Genomic DNA, 13,860 nt, shown 5'->3' with positions numbered 1-13,860 from the left:
TCTCTTCAAGTGGTTGTGTGACCTTGTCTGACGCTGAGAAAAAGTTTCTATAGATTTAGATTTATTAAAGAGGGTGTGCAAACGGTGCAGCCTGTATTTTGGTAAGGTTATGTAGCTTCACAGTAAAGAAAGGAAACATTTCAAATATGCTAACATTCAAAACAATTTATTGTATTTGTATTCGAGCAGATAATAGCAAAGCTGACATTTCTTACTATTAATTTCTGGCTGAATATTCGGGCATACTGCAAATACTGGGACAAGCGTTCAGGCTTCAGTAAATTTCAGTTGTTGGTCTGCACTGTGTCCGTGTATCTCTCGAGTGTCCTTCGTTCCCTTACGTTACAGTTGAACATTTTCGAGTGTTATGAAACACGTCACAGCCAATGGGAATAAAGCACGCAACAGGCACTGCTGTGCACGCTTATCGTTGTTGTTGATTCGTTCAAAAGAAAGTGGGAAGGAAAGGATGCACTTCGGAACCAATTGCACCCATTCACAAGGTACAGCTCCATACAAGGCAGGGCGGAAGAGAGAGAGGGGGGGGGGTGCAGGAAAATATAGGGAAGCGAATAGCATAGAAGAAGAAAGTGTATACGCCTCGAGCGCGGCCTGTAGGGGCGCCACTGAAATCCCCCTAGCGGCCCGTTTCGAAAGCAGCCGCGGGAGTCCGCACCCCGCTCCCCAGTGCTGCCGCTGCTTTTGCGGCACGTTTACGGCTGAGATTTTGCCGTTTGCGAACGTTTGAAATCCATGTTTATGTGGAGCAATCACTCTGTTCGCAAATGAGGTGTGTTTACGAAAGTTTAAATGCTTCTGACGCGATCTTAGTGTGGTATATTCGGTCTGTATAAGCGCCAGGTGTGTGTCACAGGCCAGCGTCGCGGAACCGGCGTATGATGGAGCCGGTTGTAGTTACACAGACCTGAATTTACTAGCCGTGTCTCCGTAACCACCGGTTCCTCATATGTTCATGCTACGGCTATACACAACGATTTAAATCGGTTTTGTGCGCTTACGTAATAAGCGGAGCACTCATACCTGACAGCACGCCAGTTACGTTAGCCAATATTATACCTCAGATATTGAACACCACAATTTACAAGCCAGTCTGTGTTAATTTCGGGAATATTCAACAAAAGTACGATGGACAATGCATAAATATACTCGGGGATCAGCACACGACAGAGTCGTCTTGTCGTGAGGTGAGCGCCCGCAAACATTCATCTGCAACATATATCCTCTGCGAGCAGCGCGCCGACGGGCTTAGAATATAATCCGCGTCCGCGACTAAGCGCTTGTTCGAAATATCGTCATCTGGCACAGGGAGCCTGCAGAATAAAGCAGAAACTGAAATCAGAGGGATTTAATACATACCACACTCTTCCAACGACACCTTTCATGGCTTGTTGAACAGCCTACCCTGTATACTTCCAAAAATGCGCCCGCCGTACGATCAGCTCTTAGTTGAAGTAGAAAAACAAAAGGAAAGTGAACGCGAGATTTGTGTGTGGGATTACTAAACCGTTCATTGCTTGATTCCGATCCCCATTTGTACACAGCGTCCCCCTCCCCTCCCCCCCACCGATGTGTCGCGAAATAGCAGTGCATTTCGCGTATAGTTGGTCTAGTGAACCTTACCTGGCTTAAGTTTCGATGAACGTCTTTAGCATGTCAGAAGCTGCACTGTTTTTTTTTTTTTCATTTCCGTTACAGCTATTATTTTTTTAATTCCGCACTTGCACAGCATTTATTTTTCCGTGGTTTCATTAACTTGCCTTGGTTCTTGCTATATGGCGTGTGTGGACATATTTAACGACGCACAGGCTTGGAATATTGTTAACATTTTGGAATGGTTTATATTCTTAGAAAAGGCATAAGTTATTGTCCATGATTGGGCAATCCCACCCCCAAAACATATTTTTCGGCGACGTATATATTCGAAACGAAGCCGCATTCGTTGTCCACGCTGCAAAATGAAGCCAACCTCTCATTGTGCCAATATCAGGTCTAAACGAAGTGACAGTAGAATTCATTTGTGCCTGATGTTTCGGAGGGGACATGGGTGATATCTTGCTGCCGTCGCCGACGCCCGAAAGAGCGGCGACGAAGCGCGCAGAACCGCGTCCCCGTGTAGCTCTTGCAGGCGATCGCGTACTCTACGAAGATGCAGCTGCTTTTTAAGTGACCTAAACGTAGTCTTTGCCTATAGACGTCACCATAACATGTTTTTTAGGGCGCGGAAAGGCGAAAAGAAGCGAAACAGAACCAAAACACTGCACGAGCCCCTATCAGCCACGCAGCGCAAATCCCGTCTACGCCGCGGAGATGCGGCGGCAGGCGGCGCAGCGATCGCGAAGCTCGAGGCGTATATATGAGACGAAGACAATCTGCAGGGCCACCGTAGTTAGAGTCATCACGCGTGTTTCGAACGCTAGCAGCCGGGTGCGCAGTAGGGTGCTCGCTTCACCCAACCTATAGCCTAGTAACTCTTTCCCTTCAATAACGTGAAGCCACTGCTCCAAGGCCCTTCCAACCGCATCACAATTAACTGGGGAATTGACATCCCCACGTTTGCTGGCTAGGATAACACTAAAGTCCTTCCAAGTTTTATGGAGCTAATCAATTTAAAAGTACGCAAATCACAAATTACAAAATCACAGTGATTTTTCTTGCAGCCGCTTATACTTGCACCCGCTTGGTCAATCGTATTCTGTGTCATGCACTCATTTGACTTCGCAGCCCAACCACGTTTTGGGCTGCGATGTCAAATGAGTGCACGGCACAAAATGCGCGACACTGCGACATTTCGCAGCGTTTTTAAAACACAACTGTGCGGGTGAACGCATGTCTTTTTAGTAATGTCTTGCAGATATGGGGCAGTGGGGATCCTGACCTTGCATATTTAGGTATAGTTTTGCGTGCATGCCCTTTGACACCAAAACACCGCCTCTAAAATTCAGGTTGCACTAGTAATTGAACATCCTGGTTTCGTAGCGTAAGCCACACAGGCCGAGGTTGAGCAGTTTCGCGTGGACCTTGAAGGGTCATGCTGCGCAAGCGCCAGAAGCATTGGATTTGATTGGATTGGGTTGTATGAGATTGGATTGGAATCCAATCACATTGGAGTACGGGTGTGTAAAGAATTGGGTCTGCCACAAGCGCCGGTCTGCGCATTACAGAGGAGGGACGTCATAGCCACGGCCGACGCACTGGCGCCGGCGGTTCCCCAGCTGTGCGCCTCCGTTGCGCAGTAGCCAAGTCTGACGCTGCGCCAGAGCCGCTTGATAGCCGTTTCGCGTAGCTCCTGGAGAGCTCTGCTGCGCATGCTCGAGGAGCAGTGGCTGGACTGGACTGGGCTGGGCCGGACTGGACTGGATTGAATTAAATTGGATTGAACTGGACTGGAACTGGATTGGATTGGATTGGATTGGAAATCGCTTTAGCAGCAGTAAGCATGATAATCAGCTAATCCTACACAACCAGGTAAGCTAAGAATACCCAGCTGAACCTTAGCTCACGCTACGTATATCCTGACATAGCCGAGCTAAGCCACTGCTAATTTTTCAAAGGCATGGGTAAGGGCGTAGACATTCTCATCGCGTAAAGCCTTTCATTCGCTATGTACAGTTGAGGTATGCAGACCCCACCTGCTTCTGTTGAATTTATGCTCTGTGGTGGAGTCAAGGTAAATATAAATGGTAACGAAGCTTCGGGTGAAAAGCGGTTCAGAACCTATTGCCAGCGACATCAAAATAAGGGGGTTATGGGAGTGGCGAATGAAGCGCGGCTAGGTGAGGAGGGAACAAACACTAATAACAAAACAATTTTTGTTCAACGATAAAATAATATTTATATTTCACGCACCTTATTTATTCCTTAGTCACATTTATTTTTTAGTCACAGTGTGCAAAGAATTTATGAAAATGTTGTTCGTTGTCAGACCTTTTTTGTAGCGCCCTCTGAAGAATTGCACATGTCATCGCTCTGTGATGCAGTCCTTGTAGCGTTCGGAAAGGCGCGCCTAAAGTTCGTCTGCTAGGAAACGCCCCTCACACGTTTTGATGGGGCGCATTTGCATTCGTTTTTTCTTCTTAATTTGGTGCGCAGTTAATTCTTTGGGTGCGTGGAGTTGTGAGGTGCGTTGTATCGTGGGTTAACACGTTTAGTACCGTGCCCAGCGGGCATGGTGTCTTACGGGACGATGCTGCCAACGGTTGGGGCGGAGCGCTTTCCTCGGTACAGCCTCGCCGCCACGCTTCCGGCGGCGGCCGACGCCCGGTGAGGACGCTTCGGTCGGCGGTGCCTTACGGCGGCTATACGGCGGCTACACTGGATTCCTGCAATGTCGCTCACGCTGCTGCTGCTGATCGTGGGCGGGGCGCGGCGCCGCCCGCGTCGGTGGCGGCGGTGCAGCCGTAGTTGGGGCTTCTCTGCCCGGCATGGATAACCGGAGTGACGTCATCACGGCGGTGCGTGGAAAGGGTCGCGCAACTCTTAGCTCCCTGCGGGAGCTATATAGCGGGACTCTCTGAGCAGCTTAAGAGCCGCGATTTTCTGAACGTATGAGCTTCTATGGAAGCTTCGCTAACAGTTACATTTACCTCGGTGGAGTGACGATGTTTCGAACCTCCACAGACAATATTCGAAGCTCAGGGTGAAAAGTATATTGCCATTTTTATTTTGTAGTGACTCCATCTCCTGTATTTGTACCACAGCATACCAGCTGCTTGTCACCTCGGTCGGCTCCAGCTCATTTTCGTCAATTTTTAGTTAAAAAGGGAGAAATAGCGATTGTGATTTAAACATCAAATTTTGGTTTAAACGACATTCTGGATGACATAGTCTAGTCTTTATAACGCTTTTACACATAATAATCTCTCAGAGAGTGCTTACTTTGTGTATTCGAGGAACTCCTTGAGCTTGGATATAATGACGGTCCGGCGTGTGGAAGGCAGCTTGCTGACAATTTTTCGGACGAACGGTGGCAAGAATTCCACAAAGGTTCCAGCACGAATGGCCTTGAACAGTTCACTGAGCAGCTCGTCAAGGTAGCGGCGACGCGGGTGCTCGAACGGATAGCGGCTGCCGTAGACGAGGGCGGCGATGTTGTTGGAGGTACTGGGAAATATGTAGTCCTGGACGGCGACGGGGCCGCCTTTGGTTTCGCCAATCTTCTCCACCAGGCACTGGCACTCCTCCTGCGTGATAGGCCGAAAAAGAAGTCAGGCTTTAATGCAAGCTTCAGTTTTTGCCTTAAAAGACCACTGAGAACAAAGCAGGCCTAAATGTCCCCAAGTTATTACGGACTCTTTCGACGGAAGATCACAGAATGCAAAAATAAAACAAAAAATGCTCGCGTATAAGCCTCGATTGCTGTGAATGTCATCGAAAGACGACAGTCTTGTGCCAGCTCTTCTAGGTAAATTAATTTCCGATCTCCTCCTACAACTCCTCATATTCTTCTTCTCCCCTTTTGGTCCTCTTATCGTGAATGCAAATAATGTTTGCTCAATTCAATTCAATTTTCCCGCGTTCGCACCGCTCGTGCGCCATCTGTTGGGACAGCGCGCTTTTACCTCACCTCTCTGACACAGGGTCATGGTAGTTTTGTTCATTTACTATCGGAAAAAGCACTTCGAAGTGTATCCCTCAATAAATGAATAGGTATTCTTGGATATGTTGTAGTATTTTTCTCGAATACGCCAAATGTTTCCTTTCCGTGGAATTCGACCACCGCTCCTGTGCTCCGTTTACTTCAGCGTAGACCTGTACTTACATTCGCCTCAAATAAAGCGTGAGGTTTCCTTTGCACTGACTAATGTCGACATTTCTAACCCATGGCAGCAGTTTTGGTATTTAGGAATGGTCTTGTCGATGTATAACTTCGTTATGAAGCATCGTTTTACCTGTTGTTTTGCCGTGCTTTTCAACCGACCGACCGACCGACCGACCGACTGACCGACCAAACGTTTCGCGTGTAGGTAGCCCAGAAAAATCGTCTTTAAAAGCTCGTAGCAGTCACCTTCACGTGTTCCTCCATCGAGGTCTTTCCGAAGCCGAGGTCCCGCAACACCTGTAGGCAGAACCGTCGGTTGTCCGTCCATGCTTCGCCGTTCATCGTCGCGACACCTGGTCGGAAAGAACACCAGGGCTCGGGAAACTAAAATTGTATTTTCCCTAATTGTTGTATTCACGGTTGCCTTTCAGTGATACAAAAGCTTGGGTAGACCTCCATTTCGCAGTTTTGTGCGGGTGCGGAGGTTTATTGTATTCAAGAGGTTCATTTTAATTTTTTTCTTTATTGACATTGATTGATTTTAGTCACCGTTTTCGTCGACTTAATCCAGAACGGAGCTGTCGAGTGGGGATATTTAAATTTGAACAAGCAGACGGCAATGCGAGGGGGAGTTGAAAAGTGTTCGCGTTTGTTTAAATAACTTTGAATTCGTGCCTTCAAACACGTCAGTCCAAAAAACAAACAAAAAAAACTGGATTATGGTACGCGTATTTAGGAAAAATAATAAAAATATAATCATGAAGTTACTGCGCAGAAGAAAGATCTTGTTAAAGGAGTTCCCCACAGACGTACAGAACTAAAAAAAACCCTTTGTTTAACGTGGAAGTAGATGGCTGGAATAATTTTGAGCCGCGCGCAGCAAGATATGTTTATAAATAGGAAATCTCAAGCTCGAGATCAAAATGCGGCTCGGGTTTTTTCTCTCTCGAAGAAGTAGCACATGCTGTCTTCTGTATTGTCGCCGGTGAAATGCCGACAGTAGTTCGCATCTCAAACTTTTGTCGGGAAGCACACGTTTCAATTGTAGGTTCTTCTTCATGTGTAGCACTACAAGGTGCGTGTGTGTGCAGCTTCCGGGGTGCTGTGTGCGCGAAGTCGGTTTTATCAATGTCTAGAAATTCCTTGCGGGCACACTTCATCTGAGGAGAGCTTTGTAGTGATCGATACTGCATTACCGCCGTGACCTGAATTTAAACTACGTGTTCACCCGTTTTGAGGAAAACTCGGAAAGTGCCAGAAGTGCAATCTTCTTTATTGCCCCGAAGGGTGCAAGTCAAATGACACGCCTCTTCAGAATACCAACGTTTTACACCAAAGCAATATCTGATGAAAGTCGTTGTATAGAATAGCCACACAACTGAATATTTGCAGGGCTACTTCCTCAAAATTTTGAGCTCGGTAAAAGTTTCGGAAGTTTTACTACTTCAATCGAGTTTTACATGAAGGGAGAAAAAAATCTACTTTGGAGACCACTATTACAAAATGCAGCTATATAAATTTTTTGTTCATGAGGTGCGTTAGTGCTTTGCGAAAAGAATCGGTTATATAAAAGTATAGCTTTCTCAATCTCTCGTTACTAAAGAATATTTTTCGCATTTTATACCAGTATTTCCCAGTTTTAAAATATTGGATAAATTTAAATACATCACCAGAAAAAAAAATGTGGCAGTGTAAGGCGCTAAATGCTCTGAGTCAGTGTCGTTTTGTTTTAATTTAAAAACACTTAACATGGAAGAATCCTTGCGTGGACGGAAATGTGTGTTGTATTATGCATTTTTGTACTGGGAAGTTTCGTCGCCTTATAAGGTTTTCAGAATAATATATATACCACAATACAGACTAATATTATTAATGTGACAAGAGCGTTAGCTAGATTTATGGTGGGCAGCTCACATTTTCGTTGTTATTACAGATTGGTTGATTTCTGAAGATTGCAGTCTTAGGAAATCTAATCCAGAGAGCAAAAAATGGGATTTCTGGCTGTTCGCATTGTTTGTTGAAGGACTGAAAACAGTGTGGCAGGGTTTTATAGGTAGCAGTAACATATGGTAGATCTATATGATGGCAGCCTTCAGGCCACCCTCTAGTCCGTTGCTGTGTGCTATAGGTTATATTGGAGTGCATGTTACACGCATATATATCAAATATGTAGCTATGTGATATGTGTGAAAAAGTGATAACGAATCAAAACACAAAATTCAGCAAAGAATATATGCATAAAAAATAAAGTAGTAAACTGTGGTCGGTGAATAAAATCTATGCCTGACCCCTATAGATGACAGCCGGGCAATGCAGATAAACTAAGAGCGAACAATAAATTACCATTTAAAGCTGGTATTGCCGATTATAGAAATTTATGAACAGTTATGATCTCTTCTCAGATTATCATTACGAGACGCCAAAAGAGAGTTGGAGATGCCGCAGTTCTAATATCTTGTGTTGTTGAAGTATGTCACCGCATTAAAAAAAAATAAAAATTTGACCGTTTAGTTTTTGTTTCACATTGATGTCGTAAAGAACCGTCGTACATGATATTCATAAGAAAAATAAGAAAAAAATATTATATTCAGGTTTGTTATTGGCAATGAATTGCTCAAACTTAGCTGTTACGGCAACATTCATGACTAGCGAATGGAGTGCAGGAATTTCCAACCATTTGACACTGAGGTAGCCAGCAAATTAGGCTCTGCAACTAATTATGATCATTGCTATCCCATAGGTGGGAATCAAGTTATAGTAAAAATACCAAGGAAAGCATAAAATTGGTCATTATTGTCTGTAGTGCTAAAAACAAGTAATGATTGCTTCAAAACGTACCATCAGTTTTCATTAATCTCAATTGATTTTAAGGGCTAGTATTAAACGATGTGCGCAAAGTTTAGTTGATAAAGATTTATTCAATTGGAAGTTACCACCGTTTGCGCACAAGAAAGTGCAAAAAATCAAGTTTTGAGAAAAACTAGAATAACGTTTTTCAATGCCTGCACAAACAAGATCGTCACGCCGTGCAAGGTTAAAATCCACCAGGTCTTAGCAAGAGCCCTCCTTAGCTGCCACGAGCTCTCTTTTGGTTTTTCTTGCCGCCCGTAGTTTCTTGGGGAGAGGTTTTGCCTCACCCATTGGTTGACGCTTGGCTTTGTTCACGCGGTACTTGTTGCTGGTACAACATGCTACGGCTGTGTGGTGGCCAGGTTCGAAGCCTGCTTTTCTCAAACAATCTGCTGCGCTTCTGTTACCATCGTTGAAGTGGACATTGCCAAAAGAAGGATGGGCAGACTCACGTGGACGTCCTGGGGAATCACGGACAGTTGTGCAGAAACAGATCCTAGTGTCTCCATACCTATAATCTTATTACCTCGCAGTAAAGGTTCTCGCAGCTGCATTCACAATCATTCACCAAGTTCCCAAGCTTTGCAGCACTGGCCGATACATTAAGCCCACATGGACTTCGGTCTATTGCCACGAATCTTTCGCTACAGTTGCCTTTTTGCTTAGCTTGGACATTTGATTAAATGTCCCATTTTATTATTGTTATACTAACAATAATACCTATAAAATCACGAACCCAGTAATGTTCACAGTTGTTAGCATGAGCGTAAAGCGCGCAAAGTAAACAACCAATAAGCTTGCGGCGTCATACATCCCCCTTACGGAAATTTAAACCAATGTGTAGAAAAAGGAAGCCTTACAAATGGTCTTTGAATAATCTTTTACGTACCAGACTAAAACATACTGGAAAAAGTTCAATATACGCCGGTGATATTCGCTGAGTTATCAGTTTCTGTCACTGCGCAACTTTATTTTAAGTTTCACAGCCGTTTAGCAACTGTTAGACAGCTGGCTATAACTTTATAACTAACTAAGGTAAGAAAACGATTCTTAGTGCACTGCCTTCTTGAATGTTTCGAAGCTCTCAAAATATTGAAAAAAGGATGTGGAAAACGCCTTTTTAAAGGTGCTTGTATACCTTAAGACACTTTTTAACGTACTAAAAAAAACTGTGCTCAACACTAGTGCAATGGTATCTGTAAACTGTGGATACACGGAGAGACTGCGTCACAAAAAATGTAGCATAAATACGCGTCCGCACGTACCTCCGTATACCTGTCCTCGGAACAGCCAGTTTTGTGGGCGGTATAAAAGCTCTTTTTTGGTGAGGAACTTCTTGATTGAGTCAAAGTCGTTTAATATCACCATGTCCGTTGAGCCTGTTTTGATCCTGTGCAGAAGCAGAAATTAAGAAGGTCAGCATAGGTGTAAAATTTTGTTTAGCCACGTACCACTTTCCACAGCGAGAATACCACGGCAAACGAGTGGCCACGTTTGTCTAACTGCCTTTGCGGTCGACATAAATGATTTGTTTTATCCCTTGCCACATGAAGGTTTGCTGTCCAGCGTCAAGGCCGCCATTGATTTCAGTGCGGTAGATTTCACGAACGCCTGTGGTGTGAGTACGAGTGACTTCTTGGATCTTTCTATCTGACGTCGACCTTTGTTTCCTTTGGCAGTAACATTTACCTGCAAAAGCAGGGTGTTTGCATAGTGCCGTGCATTGCACCTCTTTTAAGATAGTGCTTGTCCCCTCCTCGCTTCGTCCTGTGTTGTTAGTGCGTCGTGTTTTCTGGGTGACTACATCTCTCAAGCCCAAACTGCTTGCCTTGCAAGTTTTTCCATCATATTACACGTGATCGGTGTGGCCTTCGGATATTTGCTATGCGCGCATGCTTCAAAAAGCTACTTTTATATGTCTTTTATTGGGCTGGCCAGTTGAAAATCAGTCCAACGTCACTAGTTAAACCCAAAGCGACACGCTGCCGTGAATTATTTGGAGAACGCGTGGTCTGTAACAATGCCAGGGCCGAAAATATCGCATCAAGGTTAGTATAGCCAAGGTTAGTAGAGGTTAGTAGAGCCAAGACGCCACGCTACTGACCGGCTACATGCCGATATTTATCGATGTCATTATAAACCGCAGGATGACCGCTGAAGAAATCGCGTACTTGTAGACGGGACCGTACTGTTGTGCCCACTTCATGGCCTGGTTGCAGTGGAAGTCCTTGTTTGTGAACTGCGTGTGCCCTACGAATGGTCGGCCGGGGGGACCAGGTGGTGGGCGCGTTCCTGGAGGGCCACACTTGGTCTTCTGGAACCAGCGCTGTACGGCAATGTACAACACCGACGCCAGGAACACCGTTGCAGCCAAGGTCAGCCAATCCATGGTTCTTCTCGCAGGTCACAGTTGGGGCTGCAGTGAAAGCGCAAAGATTTACGTTGGGCACTTTTCCCTACCTTACTGGATATGTGCACGCGTTGGACATATAGCTGAACCCTGAATTTTTATTGACCACCCAAACAATTACAACGCCATTGATCTTATTTGAAATGAAACTGGCTGGAGAATACTAGAAGGATACTTTCCAGTTCGATTAAACCTCAAGTGTTAATGAATATGTTTCAAAGGATAATGGACGGAAGGAGGGCAGACGAACGACGCACTCCTCCGCGTCATTTCATTGTGGCGAAGGACAAGGTAACACAACGTCACTGTAGTAACAGAAGTGAATGAAACAAGACAGTCTCTTCTGTGCTACTCAAACGCGAAAAGTTTGGTCTTTCTGTCTGTATTTATGTATGTCTGTCTGTACCTCGATTCCATCCCCCGGTTTAAAATTAAAGCGAATTCGTGAGTGAGACGCTTATAAAGGCAAAACATGTTCAATCTGATAAATCTAGAAATAGCCTTTGTATTTGTAAACATTGTTCAGCAAAAAAGATCATATTAGACCTATTTGAGAAACCTGTTTGAGCCGATTTAACTGACAATGCACCGAAAACTCAGTAAGGGCCGGCCGTAGCCTCCATAGAGAAACGAGCTACCAAATTGTGGTTGGAAATTGTAGACTCAGCTAGCACTCGATAGACGTGGATGAAGATCTTTCGGAGAGGCCTTCGTCCTGCAGTGGAAACAATCAGGCTGATGATGATGATGGTGATGATGATGATAATAATAATAATGGTTATTTAAGGGAAAATGTCACTACATAGTTGTTGTTTGTAGTGTTCTTCTGATTGATTTGTGCGATATCAGATTAAAAAGAACGACGCGTTTAAAATGTTTTAAAAGCGAAAGACAACCTAAGCTGGCGGCCCAGCCTCACGCTCGCGGCTCGAGCGCTAAATCCCAGCAGTCTCAACAGATGGCGCAGCACTGCCAACTCGGCAATATTAACTTCAAAAACCTTCACTGGGTGGACCGAGAGACCTAGGACGTCAACAGCGTGAGAGATGGGTCGATGAGAGCGGAGGGGCTGTTACGTGGTAGGTGCGGCGAGACACTCGTCTTTGGAATATATGTAGAGCTACTTGAGTCCATGCGCGGCCGATTTTTTTTTATGGAGAAGTTGGCCGAAGCGACGGATTCATGCGGGTACAAGAGAGCGGCCCTAGCGTGTGATTTCAGATGGTTTGCAAAGCTTGAACATTCCATACGAAAGAAGATTTCTTAACACCCGCCCACATATGGTCACTGCATTTGTCAAGAAATATACCGTATTTGGCGCGTTCTACCCTCGGTTGTTGAGGTGAGGGCCGTCATGTCGACCACCAGGGAGCGAAAGTTTCGTGTTTCTGATGAAAATGCCTACTCGGTTGGCGGTCCAAGCCATACAACTACTATATTTCGGCTGAGATGTGTATCTGGGTCTTTTGTAATATAATAACTTCGCCAGTTGCACGGTGGATTATCTACATAAATTTACTTTCGGGTGGCTGTTTGCAATCGTTCCGTTTCTGCTAATGCTTACCGTGAATAGAACAGGCATATGGATATGGCAGAAAACGTCATTGTTAAAACACTGTTATTATCGCCCATAAATGCAATACAACTAACTCTGCCTGATCAGGAATATTCCCAAGCTGTTTGTCTCTTTTATAACACGATAATAATTAAAAGCATACCTTGTTTATATTATTGCACTTGTCATCCTTAACAGTTCGAGATGATGGATTATGTAGCAAGCGGAAAGAGGCCCGCTGGCTACCACTTTACTCGACTGGCGTGTGCAGACAATGAAATCACACGACTGACGGCCTACTTGCCGGAATCTCAGTTTTTGTGCGGTCCTTAGACGTCGCAGGAACGCCTCTGCATAGGTACCATACCTGGACACAGCTAAATTAGACATTAGACCGAAGAATTCTACTCTGTAAAGGTGAATGACCAGAGAAGTTAAGGTTACTCCGGGCGACCGTAGATTTGTTCGTGCTATTGGAGTTGCAGTCGTCGAACGACTCGGCCATTACCGTAGCACGCGACGCTGCCGCTCGGCAACGTCGATCGTTAAAACTGGCGTAAAGTGCCGAAAAATGGTTGGAATTCCAAGATTCTTTCACCGGGCGGTGCCGGCGATTGAACTGAGAAAGTACTCACACTTTCAGAAGACTGGGCGAATTTCTTCCGCGATAAAAAGCGGCATTTGCACGGAGCCGAAGTGAGACACGCGCGCACTCGGCGACCGCTCGCAGCGCCCCCCCACTGTCGACGAGACTTCGCGACCGGTCGGCGCTTCGTATGGCGATACAAATTCGATCACCTCTTGCAACATCACCTTGAATGACAGTCCCTAGCGCAGTTTTTCACCACGCTATTATCCACTCTCTGGCACGTTTACCTTGCTTTTCGCGACTGCCTTGTTTCTGGACAGCAGCGAAGAGCGGTTGCTGCCGCAACATGCGCGGTTCGAACCGCATCGTGTGCCGTACGGGAATGTACGATCGGCGCTTTTATATGTCTACCTGTGTAGGGTTTGGTGAGACGGACTGTTTGATTGGTTAATGTGCTTCTATTCATTCCTCGCAATTGTTCTATATGCCTAGCTCACCAACTCTGGTGTTAGAAGTACTTAATGGTATTCGCAGTGCTGCTTTGTATGCTTTTCTTATTAGTGTATTTATTTCTTTCATTGTTTCGGTGCTTAGATGGAGGTAGGGGGTGAAATAGGTAATTAGGCTGATTACAAATGCCTGAATCAGGCGAATGCGGTGTCGCTCCTTAACGGGGT

The 13,860-nt window shown here is 45.3% G+C and overlaps 1 protein-coding gene across 3 annotated transcripts in view; it reads right to left on the bottom strand.

Moving 5' to 3' along the window:
• LOC144174441 (cytochrome P450 2A4-like) overlaps positions 1-13,860 on the bottom strand; it is a 98,772-nt gene that overhangs the window by 14,839 nt on the left and 70,073 nt on the right. For all 3 annotated transcript variants that reach the window (XM_077703161.1, XM_077703160.1, XM_077703162.1), the window contains 4 exons: positions 10,801-11,045; positions 9,895-10,019; positions 6,026-6,132; positions 4,897-5,201 (listed from right to left, as the gene is read on the bottom strand). In XM_077703161.1, the coding sequence (XP_077559287.1) occupies positions 4,897-5,201; positions 6,026-6,132; positions 9,895-10,019; positions 10,801-11,018 (755 nt within the window). In that variant the 5' untranslated portion in view covers positions 11,019-11,045. The remainder of the gene's footprint in view (positions 1-4,896; positions 5,202-6,025; positions 6,133-9,894; positions 10,020-10,800; positions 11,046-13,860) is intronic.

Source organism: Haemaphysalis longicornis, unplaced genomic scaffold (assembly GCF_048455015.1).
Source record: "Haemaphysalis longicornis isolate Haplotype H1 unplaced genomic scaffold, Haemaphysalis longicornis Haplotype H1 scaffold_3, whole genome shotgun sequence".
Lineage (NCBI taxonomy): Eukaryota > Metazoa > Arthropoda > Arachnida > Ixodida > Ixodidae > Haemaphysalis > Haemaphysalis longicornis.
This window is presented reverse-complemented; position numbering and strand designations above follow the sequence as displayed.